Source organism: Numida meleagris, chromosome 7, assembly GCF_002078875.1.
Source record: "Numida meleagris isolate 19003 breed g44 Domestic line chromosome 7, NumMel1.0, whole genome shotgun sequence".
NCBI classification, from domain to species: domain Eukaryota; kingdom Metazoa; phylum Chordata; class Aves; order Galliformes; family Numididae; genus Numida; species Numida meleagris.
In genome coordinates this window covers 28,755,628-28,771,963 of record NC_034415.1, presented here as the reverse complement: position 1 = coordinate 28,771,963, position 16,336 = coordinate 28,755,628, and the positions used below count along the sequence as shown (strand labels likewise).

The 16,336-nt window shown below is 54.1% G+C and overlaps 1 protein-coding gene across 1 annotated transcript; it reads right to left on the bottom strand.

Annotated features, from left to right (window-relative positions):
* Positions 161-11,281, bottom strand: PDE4B (phosphodiesterase 4B). The gene is made up of 9 exons (XM_021404183.1): positions 10,363-11,281; positions 8,042-8,220; positions 7,437-7,535; positions 7,154-7,318; positions 6,903-7,002; positions 6,014-6,168; positions 5,804-5,926; positions 4,631-4,813; positions 161-1,920 (listed from the first exon to the last, which is right to left on the bottom strand). The coding sequence occupies exons 1-9, from the start codon at positions 10,445-10,447 to the stop codon at positions 1,555-1,557; spliced, it is 1,455 nt and encodes a 484-aa protein (XP_021259858.1). The 5' UTR covers positions 10,448-11,281; the 3' UTR covers positions 161-1,554.

Sequence of the window (16,336 nt, the reverse complement as noted above, 5' to 3'; positions counted from 1 at the left end):
CATGCCATATCCCAGCCACCCTGTACCATGTCCCAGCCATCCCATGCCATGTCCCAGCCACCCTGTACCATGTCTTGGCCGCCCTGTGCTGCGTCCCCATCGCCCCATGCCATACCCGCAGCCCAACCCTCACCGAACAAACACAGCGAGCAGCCCTGGGGCAGGGTCATGCGTTCATTTATTCACTTCATATAAAAATCTCTTAAGAATGCATCTGAACACAATATATAATACTATAACATACGTTGTGTGAAACTTTTGAAAACAAGAAAATAACCACCTGGAACAATGCAGTGTTCGACAGACATACACACCCATTGATCATGCACAACTGTGCTATTGTCATTAACTAGTTGTCACGAGTTGGACCAGAAGCTCGAAACGTATGTTACAAACCGAGCGCCGCCGCTCGCCGTGCCGAACAGCGACGTCAGGAGGAGTTTCACAGCACAATTATTACATCAGTTCACATTTTTGTCATAGAGATTCACATTGGGTTGTTGGGAGGCCGGGGCAGGACGCGGCCACACCTCCGCCCCGTCCCCTGGGTTGCGTATGTCTCTTCGGCTGTGTTCAGGTTTTGTACTTGATGCCATACAAAAGGTTACGAGGAGGAAAAAAAAAAAAACAAGAAAAAAAAACAAGAAAAAACAAGAAAAAAAAAAACAAGAAAAAAAAAAAAAGGCAACTCTTATTCCGAGTCTTCTACACCATTAACATCGCCGCCGACAAGGCAATGCTAATTCATATAAATTAATAACTTACAAAACATTACAGTATATACATTACGTAATAAATACACTGTTATAAACAGTAATGGAGGTGTTAGAGCTCAAGGCAGTGCGGGAGGAGGAGGACGGCGGAGCTAACCCTAGGGGAGGCGGAACACGAAGGGCTGAGCGTGGCACGGCCACCCTGGGCAGCGGGGCAGGCAACGTGGGGGCTGGAACGGGGCGGCCGGGGCCTCCAGAAGACGAATCGAAAGTGCCGTAATGCAGAACGGAGGGAATCCCTTCTCTTAGTCTGGAAAAGTGATCAACCGCGATAAAGTGACAGGTATTGCCCGTGGAAAAAAAGGAAGACTGCTTCTCGTAACAGGAAGAATCAAAAAGGATCCGTCGGTTCCCGAACACTCGGTGCTGCTGCTTACGCTGAACTCCGTGGATGGAACAGATCTCGAAAAGACATGAGGGCGTTTACAAAGAAGGCACACAGGTCTGCAGACAGGCGGTGGGGCGGGCGGGTTCTACACGCGGAGTTATGGATCAGTAGTTTCTATCAGCCCAGCGGGCAGGAGCCCCGAGCTGACGGGACGCAATCTCTCGGCTGTGCGTCGTGGGCCGCTCGGCGACGGCGCCCGCAGCTGACAAGGCCACCCCGGCGTCACTCGCGGCGTTTCCTGAGCAATTGTTCAGCACGCGGCCGGAGCCCTGACTCGGCCCCACGGACCCGGAGATCCGTCGGCCAACGTCAGGCCCAGGCTGCAGGCGAGTCCCACCAGACCGCTTGCACGCTCGTGAGGCGTTTCAAATCCACCGACGCGGGCACGGGGCATTATGTGTCCACGGGAGACGTGTCCTCTGTCACAATTTCTATGTTCGCCTCCCTCTGCACGTCCTCCTCCCCCGGGCTGCCCGCGCACAGCATCTTCGCGCTGCGGAAGTAGCCGAGGCTCTCGCCTTCCTTCTCGGGCCCGTCCGAATCCTCCTCCTCCAGGGTCAGCTCGAACTGGAACTTCTCCATCATGCCGGGGCAGTCCCGGCCCCGCTCCTCCAGCGGGGGCGAGGGGCTCTGCGGGATCATGCTCTGGTACCAGTTCCTGTTGTCCTCCAGCGTGTCCAGGATGTCCTGCGCGTCGGGCTGCACCAGGTCAGCCCACGTCTCCCACAGCGGGTGCACGATGTAGTCAATGAACCCAACCTGTGAAAACACGAGAACGCGCTTAGGGAAGGGAAGGGCGGTGAGGAGATGGCTGTCTAAGAAGTTGAAATGTTATTAATGCACGAGTGTATGCGCTAAACGCCCACCTAGGAGCAAGCTCTCCAAACCACAAATCTGAACAGTTAAGAGTCCTACACCTGGGGAGGAAAAACAGCATGCATCAGGACAGGTCGGGGGCTGAGCTGCTGGAGAGGAGCTCTGTGGAGAAGGACCTGGGGGTCCTGGTTGGCCACCAGTTGGCCATGAGGCAGCAGCATGCCCTGGTGGCCAAGAGGACCACTGGGACTTTGGGTGCACTGCCCAGAGCGTGGCCAGCAGGTGAGGGAGGTGCTCCTCCCCTCTGCTCTGCCCTGGGGAGGGCACAGCTGGAGCACTGAGCCCAGTGTGGGGCTGCCCAGTTCAGGGCAGACAGGGAACTGCTGGAGAGCCCAGTGGAGGGTGCAGAGATGGTGGGGGCATGGAGCACCTCCTGATGGGGACAGGCTGAGAGCTGTGGGGGTGTGCGCCTGGGGAGGAGAAGGCTGAGGCGGATCTGATCAGTGCTGATCTGATCGATGCTTGCCCAGAACCAAGCTCTGTGTGAAAGGTGGACAGAAAGCAGGAGCCATTGGGAACTCTGAGATGAAGCTGCTGCACCTGTCCCTGGCTGAAAGATTCTGAATGTCCCCGTGGGTGCCTCCTCCTGCCCAGCAAATTGATCACTGCTGTGCAGAGGACAGGGCAAGTTACCGCTCCAAAGGCGGAACATCCCCAAGGTCCCTGCAGAAATGACACCTAACGACCATTGGTCGGTCCAGCCTGGTGGAGATTTCCTTTCCTTTCCCTTCATTTTGGAAAGAGTGCAGGGAGCAGGGAAAGCAGCCCGAGGAGTTCTGCTCCTGCACCTAGGCGGGCTGCCCGAGCCCCAGGTGCTGACGTGCTGGGGTGGAAGCGGCGCGGCCGTCAGCCCATCCGCTCGCAGGCGCGTAGGCGCTGAGCTCCATCGTGTTTCAATTGTCTGACTAAGAGGACGTACGTCCAGGATGGAGAAAACTGAATGGCCATAAAGAGGATTGAAATTCTTCCGTCTTGGCAGAGCGTGTCACTTCTCTCCTCACTGCTGGACGACGTTTCTGCGCAGCAGGAAAATGGCTCTCAGAGGGGCCAGGCTCAATGCGCAGATGTTTGCTTTGGAAATCGCACATGCCTCCTTCAGACACAACAGGATGTCAATAGAACCATTAACATTCAATTGTAACATACTGGGGAGGCAGCTTAAACGAGAAGGTGATGAAAATTTCCTGCAGCACATGAGTTCCGCAGCACTTTTCGAGTGACAAAGATCCTGACCGGTGAGCCCATGGCCACTCGGAACCGGCTGCCTTGCACACAGCCATCGCTGCCATACACAGACAGCTCCTATGGCAGAGCAGCCAGCCAGCCTGATCCTAAGGAGTTTTGATGTAGAGAGGGAACACCGGAGCTTGGCCACGCTCGCATGCTGCCTGCCCTTGGGTTCTGCGTTCCACCCTGGGATGGAAATGCCGCTTCCCCTTCTCCTTCGCCCTTAGCTGGTATTTCGGTGGTGGCCATTTCGTGCAATCCCTTTCGCAAAGCAAAAATGCCATTTTGAAACCTCTGCGAAGGGTGTGTGTGAACCACAAAATTAACTGGAGCTCACACGTGGAGCACATGGGCATTTTCTGGCCAGGCCTGGCTGAAGGATTCGTTTCTTGTTAGGTTAACAAATAAGACAGATTTTTCCAACAAAATCACCATGCGGTTGAGTGAATAATTTTGAAACCGCCTGGCTTAGCCCAAGAGGACATTTGGAAATAATTATCTTCAATTTCGTTACTTATTCAAGCTGAAAAACCTTGACGATGGCTTGCTCAAGTCCTTCCAAAACAACAACCGGGACACCACTATTTGAAGACTGGAGTATGTTCTGGCCAGCATAAATCACCGGCTCCGTTTCTGCCTAACCAGGTGGAACATTGTGGCCTGTGCTATGCAGGTCAGAACTAAGTTGCCTTTGAAATTGTCTGAGCTATGAATCAGAACCAGGGATGAACCAGGGGATCCCAAAACACAAGAAAAACCCAAGTTCTTTTTAAGACCTGCACTGACTTAAATACCTGTACTTGGACTTCATGATACAGAGACTCCACTGAGCTGAACTGGCCGACTCATGCACTGCAAAACTGTTCTACATGAGGCTGACAAGCAACCAAAATTTGGGCTTTGTTAGTGTGCTGGGTGAAGCTCCCCTTGGGGCCGCTTGTATCTCTGCCATTAGAGGGACTGGCATTGCCATGCATTTCTGATGTGGGGTGCAGTACCAGTAGGATTAGGAGGTGCTAATTAAGAGCTGATAAGGAGGATGTAGGGTGTGGAGACCCAAGGATCACACGCTTTCAGCCTGGGGAACAAAAGGAAAACAGCTCACTCTGGAAACTGGGACACAAACAGGGCAAGATAAGCACACGTGTGGGGATTGTGGGGACGCCAAGGAGTGAGTAGGGAGCCCACGGCCAGGCTGCAGGGCTGCAGGAGCTCCAGGCACAGCCGCACATCAGGGTCAATCAGAACCAACCCTCCCAACAGCTGGCCATTTGCCTGGCTGTATTAGGGAAAGCAGACTGAGCTTTGTCTCTGCTTTAAAAACACGAGCTGAGGCGATGCCGGCGCGCGGCTCCGGGCCAAGTACCTGTGATTTTTCCACCGACGCGGTGTGTTTGTCGCACATCGGGCTGATTTCCATTCCCCTTTCCCGCTCTTTGTCTCCCTGCTGGAAGAACTCCTCCATGATTCTGTCCGTCCACTGCCGGTACAGCTCCAGGGACTTTGTGGGATTACTCAAGTCTGCGCAATGTACCATGTTTCGGAGAACCTGCAATTAACATTCATCAGAAAACTCGTAAAATCCAGCGGAAAAAAGAGGATGGCTTCAAGCTGTATCTGCTTGCTCAATTCAGAACATTTAACCACGAGGCTCTTTGATTATGCAATTTGGTACAGAAGTGTTAGCATCCTACGGTGGCTGTGCATGGGACTTGCTGCTGCAGAGGTGCACTGCGCTCTGCGTGTTCCAGATGTCTCAGCGCTTACACCGGGTGCAGCAGCAGCACCGGTGACATCACAGAGGTTTGTTGTTGAATGCAGGTGCTTCCCGCTATTCAAAGGGTATTTTCAGGCCCTCATATGGTTAAATGCTGCTGCTTTAGTCAATGAGTAACATCCCTTCCACGCACACAGCCGTGTGCCTGACTAACTGTGGCCATGGGGACTCAGTGCGGGGAGCTGCTCTAACATCAGCAGGAAAGTGAGAGGGTTTTCCTGCGAGTCTGTTCTAAGCCGGCCAGCAAAGTGGGGAGAAGGCAACATACCTCATCCTACACATAAACCACGTAACCCCTCCCAGCGCTGCCTTCTCATGTCTGTAAGGCAAGGATTAGACTCTAGAGAGGGCAGCGTGCATCATTAACTTCAACCCAGCGTAAGAGCTGCTTTAGCTATGGAGTTACAAATTGAGTTCCTGCAATCTTACTATACTTCCCTGTTAGGACAAAAGAGGACAAAGCAGCAAGGAAATCCATGAGCCCTCAAACACTCAGCCATATAGATCAACCTCAGAGGGACATGCATGCTTGCAGCTGCTTGCTCCAAGAGTTAAACAGGTAATCCCTTCTGCCTAAAAGACACGAGAACCCCCGTACCCATTTGTTTGTGGTGCAGAGCACAAGAAAATAGGAGGCCTACAGTTCCTGCACAATGGTTGAAAATCTGGGTCAGCCTCTTTGCTGTGTACAGCAAGAACAGGAATGTGGTACTGAACAAGATAGGCAAGGTACTTCTGTCCTGCAGGAGCTCTGCGCCGTACCTGTATCCTGTCCGTGTAGTTGTCCAGCAGGAGGACTCCCGAACTGGTCACCTTCTTGGTTTCCACCATCGTCTTCAGATCCGCCAGCAGGCTCATGTGCTTGGACATATCTGTTGCTAACACCTTATGGAAGAGAAAACGTGAGCTCAGCGAGGGCGGCCAGGCGGAGGAGCCGGCGTTTCAGAGCGGCAGCGCGCGCAGGGGCCCTACCATATCGATCACCATCTTCCTGAGCGTCTGCCGCTGCTTCTTGGTCAGGTTCTGGAAGATGTCGCAGTGCTCCTCCTGCAGCAGCTTGAAGCCCACTGCCAGGTGGTGGTTCTCCAGGACGGACTCGTCGTTGTACATCAGCGCCAGCTCGGAATCTACCAAAGGAACGCAAACGTGGGACTCAGTGCGTGCAGTGTGGGACGCCCACAGCGAGCACTGGGCACTGCAGCGTCTGCCTGCGTGCGGCAAATGGAGAAGTTTCCTTTTTTGTTTCACGTAAGCCAAGAGCAGGTGGCTCTGAGCACATACATGTAGAACATCAACAGCCCTTTGCTTGGTGCTAGTGAACCAAACAGCATCCAGCTGACTTAGTTACAGGCTTTGGAAGCACTGACAGCAGAAAGCACGGGTCCTGCACACAGGCTTTCCAAAAAAGAACAATGCCCATCTTTTGGAACCAAAACACATGCTTAGCCTGTTGCAGAATACATCACGAACCACAATATTTAGCTTTATTGTTGTCAACGGCAACAGCATTACTAATCTCCTGTTGATGATGAAATTTGGAAGATTTATTATGCCTTATCAAGTGATAATCACAAGATTCAAGGCCACTTTGCAAATTGTACTACAATAGCTTCCTTTGTTTTCACAGAATTGTAGGGGTTGGAAGGGACCTCTAGAGATCATCGAGTCCAACCCCCAATCGGGGTTTTGATAGGAATCTGATTTTTATTGCCGCTCCACTTCAAGACATAGAACTCATTTGCTGCACAGCGTTTTGAGAAAGCAACGCGGTCTGAAAGTCACAACTCAGCCCTCGCCGTAATGGAAAACGCACTCCGAGTTTGCAGATGAAACCGTTGACGGTGTTTGAAACAAAACTCACTTGTGTTGATCAGAAACTGGTTGGAGACACCGGGGTGATCCACGTCGTGAATCGCGGCTGCAAAAATCGCAGCGAGGATTTCCAGGTCGGTGAAGACGGCCTAGGGAGAAAACGGGGATTTGTAAGAAAGGCATTTGCTCAGAAGGGAGGTTGAGGTGCAGCACGCGCTCCTCGAGACGGAATAGAGATTACACATAGAGCTGTGGCTGAAGCATTGCCCGGCACAGAGCTGAGCTCAAAGCAGTACTCACGTCCAGGGCAGGGGTGGAGAGAAGAACATGGGTGGACTGGGCGACGTCGGCAGCGTGCAGGCTGTTGTGGTACGCCACGTCCGAATGGTAGTGGTCTTCCAGTGTCATCATGTACGTCACAAAGGTGTCCGAGGAGATCTTGAACGTCTTCAGTAGGTCTCGCTCCTGCACAAGAGATGTTAAGAGAACATGTGTATCTTAAACAGGGATGCCACAGTGCACAAGGCAGCGTAACGGGGAGCGGGCGGGCATTGAAAGAAAGCTGTGATAGAAGGCCACGCACCTGAAATATGGCGTACATGATGCAGGTGAGCGGCCTGTTGTGGGAATACCTGGCAACGTTGAATATGTTCAGACCCCACTTATTCAGGTCTTCCAGCTCCTTTGGAAAAGACGCAAAGAGAAGAGTTAAAATGTTTCTCGAGACATTTCCTTGCTCCCTGCGGTAATCAAGCCAGCACATAAGCACCAGTCATGACTGAAGTACAGGAGCACAGGGCAGCTGCGAAGTGCTGATGTCAGAGCACCTGTACGAGGAGGCCACGCGTCCCCGTGCCAGGGGAATTATTTGTGACCCAGGTAGCAAGAGGAATGGGACGATGGAGACAAAGGCCCCACTGCTGCTCTGTGGCACACTGCGCTGTTATACGTTCCCGAGACCATTACTCTACTCAGCCTGTCTCACTTTGTTTTCATTATTTGAGTGACGTTTTCAAGGAATTTATCAACGTGAAAATACACCGTCAGGGTCTGGTCCTATGAACCCCAGCATGGCCATGGCTGCACCACTCCAGGGATGTGGTCCCAATAGAAGCCAACAGCGCAGCCAACCCAGCCCCAGCTCCGAGATGACTTCAATTCTCCATGAACCATAACGACCTGCTGTACCTTGGCCAGATGGTCTTCCTTTTCTGTTTTCACACCAAACCGCGAGATGCTGGTATTATTTAAGCTTGAACTATGCATTAATTTTTTCACTCCACTGATCTGGGTCATGAGCTGCTGCTTTTTCTTCTTCTCTCTGTCTTTCTGTGTGGGAGAAGGAATCTCCACGTCATTCTGCTTGTCTGTAACAAAGAGAGGTGAAAGAAATCAGCATCACCTGCAGGAACACTGTGTGAGCACCCAGTGTAGCCCCTCACATCAAGCTTTACTTTGATCATTAACACAGAATCATTGCATCACAGCATCATTAAAGGAAAAGCCCTCTGAGATCCCCAAGCCCAGCCTCAGCCCCCCCCCCCCCCCCACCCCACCCCCCCCCCCCCCCCAATGCCCACTGCCCACGTCCCTCAGTGCCACATCCCCACGGCTCTGGAACACCCCCAGGGACGGTGACCCCCCACCCCCTGGGCAGCCTGTGCAGCGCTGAGCGCTCCTTGGAGAAGAGATTTCTCCTAACATCCAACCTGGCCCTCCCCTGGAACTTTGTGAATTCCGAGAAGAATCCTTTTGATGTACACAACACCCTTACGAGCAGCACAGGGGAGAACCTGAGGAGCACAGACTAGGGAAAATCCGTAGAGAAGGATATTGCTATTCAATGCTCAGCGCAAAGTAACACTTAGGAAAATAGGGTAATTACCCTTAAACCTTTAATTAGTGTTTCCATAATGCCTCATGGTTAGCTAGCAGGTCACCAAAGGGCACATGTGGATTTCTGCACCCGTGGCACTGTTCTGCAGAGGTTGAGCTCCTGCCCATGCCCATGGCGGGGCCCAGTGACAAACCCAACCTCTCCCAGCCCTGGCCTTGCTGCAGACCTAAGGCTGCTGTGAGCACTCTCAATGACCAAGTGACAGCCATGGGGCTACCCCACTGCTGCCTTGCTCAGCTCCTTTAATGAAGCCAAGGGACTGAACAGTAATATGCCATCTGGTTTTAGCATCCACGAGCAATCTCCATCTCACAAACGCTGTCTGGATACATTTCCAAGGTCTCTTCCAACCCAAGCCATGCTATGTTTCTACAGTTTCTCCTTTTCGGATCGACCTCTTCTACGTTGTGCGTTCCTTTCATTTTTAAGCCAAGTTTTATGAAAAAAAAAAAGCAAATTCATAAAAAAGTGACAGCACGACTTCCTAAAGGAGCTTTAAGACCCTTCTGAAAGCTCTAATAGTTTCTCTCCCTACTAGCTTGGGTGTACGTGTGCTTTATGGGCATGATATCAGGTCCAGCCTCAGGCTGCTCCAGGTATTTCTGCAGCAGCGCATCTGGAAGTGCCCTGCTGCTGGCAGCAAGGCCGCCTTGCTTTTCTTCCCTGTATTAATTCCTGCTCTGGATGTCACAGTTAAGCTGAGCGATAGGAGAGAAGCAATGGATTCCCGCAAAGCAGCTCCAGACTTTTACATGGATTATTCATGATGTGATGCGCCCTAAATGCACGCGGCAGTTCCAGTTGCAACTGGCTATTGAAATCACTTTAAAATCCCTTAATGGAAATAATGGTGTGTCACAGAGGGAACGCTTCTGGGCCATGATGACCGTGGGGTGCCACCTCCCTGAGCACGTGGCTGCGGCTTCCAGGCCAATGGAACTGGGCACTTTGCAGGGGGGGCCCAGAGCAGAGCGGCTGCTTAGGAGCAACTGAGCACCTATTTGGGTGCTGTTTGACATCACAGTAAACTGTATTTTTTGTAAAAGATGGGCTTTGTAAACACAGAGGAAGTAAACACTTCTCAGAACACTTAAACGTTTAATTCATGCGTGCTGGATGTCCTGGGAGCTCCTACAAAAGGAATGTCACGCAAAACGCTGTGCGTATCTTTGAGGCTGGGCTCTGATTTCCAGTGCAAAATGAGCACGTAAGCACAGAGTAACAACACCTCTGGGCTGACCTTGCCCGTGCGAGCCCCTGGCTCTGAGGGGGAGATGCAGTTTTATGAGGCAGAAGGTGCAAAGCCGAGTGCGTGCAGCCGGGCTCGGGTGGCTCCGTCCTTCACGTAAGGTCAACACAAAAAGCAAACACTGCACAACAGCAAACACTGCCGACAGCAGCTCGGCTCAGCCCAACCAGAAAGACCTTGCCATTTGGAAAGGGAATCCCTCCGTGCAGAGCACCAGGCAAGCGCTGCGTCCTTCTCCTCCCCATCTCCGTTTGGAAAGCAGAAAATCCAAGCCTTTCAGTAAGGCTGCGCGCTGAGATGCAGCTGCGAGTGGAGGCAGAGGCAGGGGCTGCCCCAGGGGGCCAGGGCCCGGGCATTGCTTACCCAGGAAGGTGTTGGAGATGTACTCGGACACCTGGTTGCCGGAGCGGCTCATCTCCGAGAGGTGCGTCAGCTCGCGGTTCAGCATCCTCTTGAACTGGAGGGAGGGAGAAACACACAGATAGGAATGGGAATTTTTCTGAATGCTTTCACATGGCTTCAACTCTACGGCAAGCGAGAGGGCAAGCAAGAGGTGAAAAATAACATTACGGAGAGGTTTGGAACGGAATCAGAGCCACTCAGCTTCACCGAGATACCCCGCAGCACCACCGCGGCTACGTACTTCTCCTCAGTATGCAAAAACTGCAAAAGGAATTTCCTCCGCAGACCGATATTATTTTCGCTGCCAGAAACGAGATGCCTCAGGTAACCTCTCCGAGAGACCCACGTCTGGTTCTGGTTTCTGATTCCACCTCCTTTTGTTCTCAGCTCCATTACATAAGTTTGCTCCATTTTGAGACGCGGCTGCACCCGTTCCGGAGAGAAAAGCAAAGATGCCACACATCTCAGGTCTGCCTGCATCACTGCAGCGAGACGCAGCGCTCGCCCAGCTGCGCCCAGCTGCCCCTCTGCATTTGCTAATGGCACGCTTTCGCCGCGGCATCATTCTCCCCTGCAGAACCAAATTCCCGAAGGGGAGAAGCAACTCGCATCCACGTCCACTGCATGCACACACACACACTGTTCAAACAGCCCCATTCCCTCCCGGGGGCTTCACCCGCGGAACGCAGCGCAAAAACAGGCTCCGAGGACCCGGCAGGATCCAACCCACCTTAATGTAACCCCAAGACACGGACAACAAAGAGTTGGCTTCAGGCATTTTGGAACACCCCGCGCCGCAGCCCTCGCTCAGGTCCTTACGGAGACGTCACCGGCGAGATGATGGGAGCGCCGGCAGCCGGCAGCGATCAGCGGGCGCTGAGCCCCCGCACCCCCCACCCCCAGCCCCCGGAACGCGGTGAACGCCGCACGCTGACAGAGCCCAGCCCGGCCCCGCATCTCTGCGGCGTGGGTGGGTTCTCTCGCAGAGAATCCCGACCGCGGGGCTGCTCGGGGAGGCTCCGCGCCGCGGTGGGTGATCGCCGAGGGGCGGGTGGGTGGATGGCTCCGGGGGGGTGGTGGGGGGCCCTGCACAGCCCGCAGCCCCACAGTGCGGCCCCACAGCCATCTTTGGCAGCGGGGTAAGATGGAGGAAGCGGCGTGCACTCAAGCAAGGCGCAGCACGCAGCCCTTCGTTCTGCTTTTTGTGCTTTTTTTTTTCCCTCAGTCTTCATTGCAGAGGGCTGCCAGGCGAGTGTTCGGAGGGGTTTCTCAAAGCGCGACTGCTGACACCACGCGTGAGATTGCTGGTTTTTTCCCTGCGTGGTAAAGAGGCAAAATGCAGCAGTGCAGCAAAATGCACCTTTACAAAACTGGGAGCGCTTCTCAATGAGAAAACCACAAACCAGCGATAACCCAGCACCTGCAATTTCACTGCGCAATCACAAAGCATGATTTTAATAAATCCCCTCTCTCTCTCGCTAGGACATCTTCCCAACCCAAATCCTGTGATTTATCATGATGTTGCTGTGATAAGCTCAACCCAGGCACTGTGTTGCAGCCTTGCTGCTGCTGGAGCCCAGGAACAGCCCGTGCTGCTGAGTGACACCGGTCCCAGCCTGGCATCCCCGATGGCAGAAACGTCACTGCCCGTCTCAGAGCTCTGGAGGGACCTTTTTTGCCTTTTGCCCCGAGCCACAGCAGCTCAGGGTGATTCTGGCACACACCAGCACCTATGCTGGCTTCTTATCAGAAAAAAAAAGCATTTCTTGCACTCTGAGCTGCACTTCCCACGTTAAATACAGCCGCTAAATGCAGCATGGCCAGCGCTCAGGTTTGCATCCGACAATATCTTAGCACCACCTGGATGGGAATCCTGCATTGCACGCACTCCCCTTGGCAATAACGATAAATAGATCTGAGCTGTGCTGGGGTGGCACAGCCCCGACCCCAAGCTCCCATCTCTCGTGCACCAAGGACAACCATCTTCACCATGACTCCATGATGCAGTCAGGGAGGTCCTCCTCCCGTCCCTCCAGCACACGAGGACAGCAGTGGGCAGCCAATGCCACCTCCCATTTGCTGCCCACACAGACCCAGGGTGGGCAAAACTCACACAAATGGTGCAGGACGGTGCTGCTGGGACATGGGAGAGCTCCAAGCCCGCTGTTCCCCCAGTGACGCGTTGTTGGGGTCACAAGCCCAGCCAGCCACGTGCAAACCCTCCCACACCGATGGCAAGCACGTGCTGAAGGACTCACAGAACCACACAGCCATAGAATGCTGGGGTTGGAAGGGACTTCCATGCCCATCCAGTTCCACCCCCGCAGGGGGCTGGGTGCCCCCACCAGTTCGGGCTGCCCAGCAAAGTTGCACCAGTTGGGTTTTCCACGCAATCACCCTCGTGCTTTGTAGGGTTTGGTGCAATCTGCCATCTGAGCAATGTGGGCACGTAAAAGCAGGATTTACTGAATGACATGAAAAAACAGCGCACACAGACTGATGTCATGTGCAACCCTGTGCACCGATTCCTTTGCTAAATCGATCTGACTGCAAAGGAAGAGCAGGTTGCTGCACCAAGGGATGCCAACTGCTCTGCCACGGGGCAAGCAGCAACCTCGCTTCTTTGGGAATGAATCTAGCACGCTTGGAGAGCTTGGGCACGGCTGCAGAACATGCTCCAGCATGCACCTGCACAGGGAGGGGATGTGCAGCTGGCGCAGGGCTCCTGCCCCTAGGGGAACAAAGGCAAAACTGGGCAGTGGGCCTGGGGCTCCCTTCCGTTTAGGGACGTGGTTGGTGGGCACGGTGGGGACAGGTTGGCGGTTGGACCCGGTGATCTTAAGAGGTCTTTTCCAACCTTAGTGATTCTCTGATTCCACGTTTCCCTCTGCCCAAGCTCTGACAGCAAACACAATACTTGCACTGTTAAGTGGAACAAACCCCAGCCCAGTGAGCACCATGCACCCGTGGGTGCGCCTGGCCCTACGCTGGGTGACAGTGGCAGAGCCAGCTGCAGGGCTGTGGGAGAAAACGCCATCCTCCCGCAGGCAGCTTTCCTGTTCCACGTGCTCTGAAGTAACAGCAGGAGCCATCTGAACCAAATTAGGCCTCCAGAAATTGGATCATCCTTTGATGACAGCAGCGACCATACCTCACGAGCTGTCTCCAGCTTCCCACTGCTGCGCGTGGGGGGACGTCCCCGATGATGGCTCCAGAAAGTCAGGCAGAGTCCTGCAGACGCACACCCGGTTTGAGCCTCACCTTGCAGCCCCAGCAGCAGCTCCGCTGTTACTCGTGGCCCTGTGCCCCTCGGAGCACAGCGCAGCACAGCACAGCGATGCTCGCGGTGCCGCACGGCCAGGACAAGGCAGGAGGACGTGCCCGCTGCTGATGTCAGCCCTTTGAAATCAGTGCGTGCCAGCTGAGGCTCCCCGAGGCCAGGAGCCCTCATTTAAGAGAGCTGCAGCCATTTGCAGGAGGGTGAATGCAAGATAAAAGCGCTGTGACGGTGCTGCGGGGCTCCAGCCCGGAGCGGCTCGGGGAGCGGGTCCCACCCCGCACTTTGATGGAGGAATCTCGCTGCACATCTCCAGCGAGTCCAAGTGTTTACAAACCCTGCTCCCGGCGACCCACCCTTCTGACGTAAACCTCGCATCCCCCGCGCTTGGAAATCCCTCTGACAAAAGGAGCCGTGCCACCAGGGCAGCGTGAGCCTTTGATTTCGATGCAGGCGCAGCCGGGCTCAGCCCCTGTCCTCCTGCTTGGCCTGAATGCAGTGAGGGCACAGCAAAGACCCTGTGCCAGCAGCGCTGCCATGTGCCGGTCCCTGAAGGAAAGTGACACGGCTGCAGCCGACAATCAGCCATTAAAAGGATCAGCTGCTTTTGCAACTCTTTCTGGCTCTCGTTTCCTAAAACAATATAGCGTTTAATGCGCTAGAAACTATTTTTAATGAGATACAAAGTGCTATTTGTTTTTTGTTTGTTTTTTGACTTTTTTTTTTTTTTCCCCCCCCTCCCTTCAGCTTATTTTTTAAACCCAAAAGTAAACAGCCGGTTATGAAATCTCCCACTTCACATCAAAGGGGAGTTGATTTATAGAGGCGTTCAAAGGGAGACTTGAAAGGAGCAACGTCACGACCAACTTGTTGGCTTTGTGCTATTAGGATAATTTAAAAATCCGCAGCCTGCATGTTGATAAATAAATAGCACGTTGCCAGAAATCTGCATGCGGCTGCTCATGAAAGCAATAGCATCTATCTGATGCAGACAGAGCAACACTCAGGTTTGCTGCGTGGAGCTCAGCATTTGCCTGGGAGCAGCGGACCCCCCCGGGGTGGCACGCGCTTACGCAGTGCGGAACTTAGGAGGGGACCAGTGCTACCACTGGGACTTTTCCAGCTCGTTTCCAGATAAATGAGACTTGAAATAGGCAGACTGAATTCAAACATTCGGAAGGAAAAGCTCCCTGCAGGACCCTGTGGCGAGCACTGCGAGCCAGCCCTGCTGGAGCCAACGCCAAAGCCCCGGCCGTAAGGGAACGCAGTGGAGCTGGGGAGCCAGGAGCCCACCAGCCTGCAGCCCGACCTTGGTCACGTCCGATGCGTCGCAGCGCACCGGGGCTCCCTGTGCCGTCCTGCTCGGCAGCGCTCAGCCCCTGCTTGGGACCAGCGTTCATTCTGATTGACACAACACATGGCAGATGCTCAATGGCCATTGCGGTGTCTCCTGGGCAGCGGCACTGAGGTTGGACCCAACAGGGAGCTCCTCTGGAACTCCACTGTGGTTTCTGCTTCATCAAACACGGCTGGGGGTGCCCCATCCCTGGAGGTGCCCGAGGCTGTGGGTGGGCCCTGGGCAGCCGGAGCTGGGGGGGCACCCAGCCCAGGGGTGGGGTGGGGGGCTGCAGGGTCCCTTCCATCCCAACCATTCTGGGATTCCACGGTTCTGTGATCCTTAAGGTCCTTTGAAACCAACCATCTGGGATCCTACGAAATGCTCTCCTTAAGGTCTCCTCAAGCCAGCAAAGACACGCAGCTATACCCTGAGTCTACACGCCATGTTTTTGCATTCCGCATTACCGCCCTCCCCGGAAATCCCCCCAGAAAGCACCAGAACCCCTTCTCCCGAGCCCAGCACCACTGGCCCCACACCGCCGAGCCCAGCACCACGGCTTCGGCCCTGCTCTGCCTTCCCCCCACACCTACCAAGAGGACGGCCGATAAAACCAGGAACGAGCAAAACCACTTCTTCCGCAAAATCGTTCTTACCAGCTGAAAAAATGCATGTCGTGTGCTAACTGCGAAAGAAAATTGAGGAAGAGCCGAGGAGCGGCAGCCCGAGCTGAGGGCCAGGGGCGAGGAAGCACCAGCAAAATTAAAAGCTGCAGCAGCTTGTTTGTTGACACAAACTTGATTAAAGAAAGCGCAGATGCAGCTGACAACATCTGCGGCCGTGGGAGCAGATAGCACTCCAGCAGCCTGCAGATCTCCGACCAGAATCTTCTGTCAGTCCCACCCATGCAAACCACATGGACGAAGCCTCATGTGCCAGAGGAAGCCGAGCAGCTTTGTAAGAGCAGCCCGCAAAGCAGGGGAGCTCCCGGCTCCGTCAGCCACGCGGGCAGCAGAGGGCCAGCACCGCGTCCCACACGGCACCGCCAGGCTGCGGGGACAGCACGGCCATGCAGCAAGGGGACAATGTGCACCTGCACCCCCTCCTCAGCCTTAGCAGCACGGGGAGGGAAGGGCCTTTATCGCTGAACGAGAGAGCAGCGCAATTAAAACCGAGATTTCGTTAATCGTACGGAGCAGCAATTTAAATTTAATTTAAATTTGAGCCGGGCTCTGCAGTCATCCCTTAGGCAAATCCAGCAGGGGTTTTACCTGAGTAGGAGAACAGGCTTTGGAAAATTCAAATCACTTTGTGCCCCGAGA

What these genes read in the sequence shown, in the direction of transcription:
- PDE4B (XM_021404183.1), bottom strand. Translation starts at nt 10,447, where the DNA reads ATGCTGAACCGCGAGCTGACGCACCTCTCGGAGATGAGCCGCTCCGGC. An exon ending in GGAAGATGGTGATCGATATG is followed by an intron (nt 5,927 to 6,013) that starts GTAGGGCCCCTG and finishes CTCTTCCATAAG; the next exon opens with GTGTTAGCAACAGATATGTC. An exon ending in ACTACACGGACAGGATACAG is followed by an intron (nt 4,814 to 5,803) that starts GTACGGCGCAGA and finishes TGTTAATTGCAG; the next exon opens with GTTCTCCGAAACATGGTACA.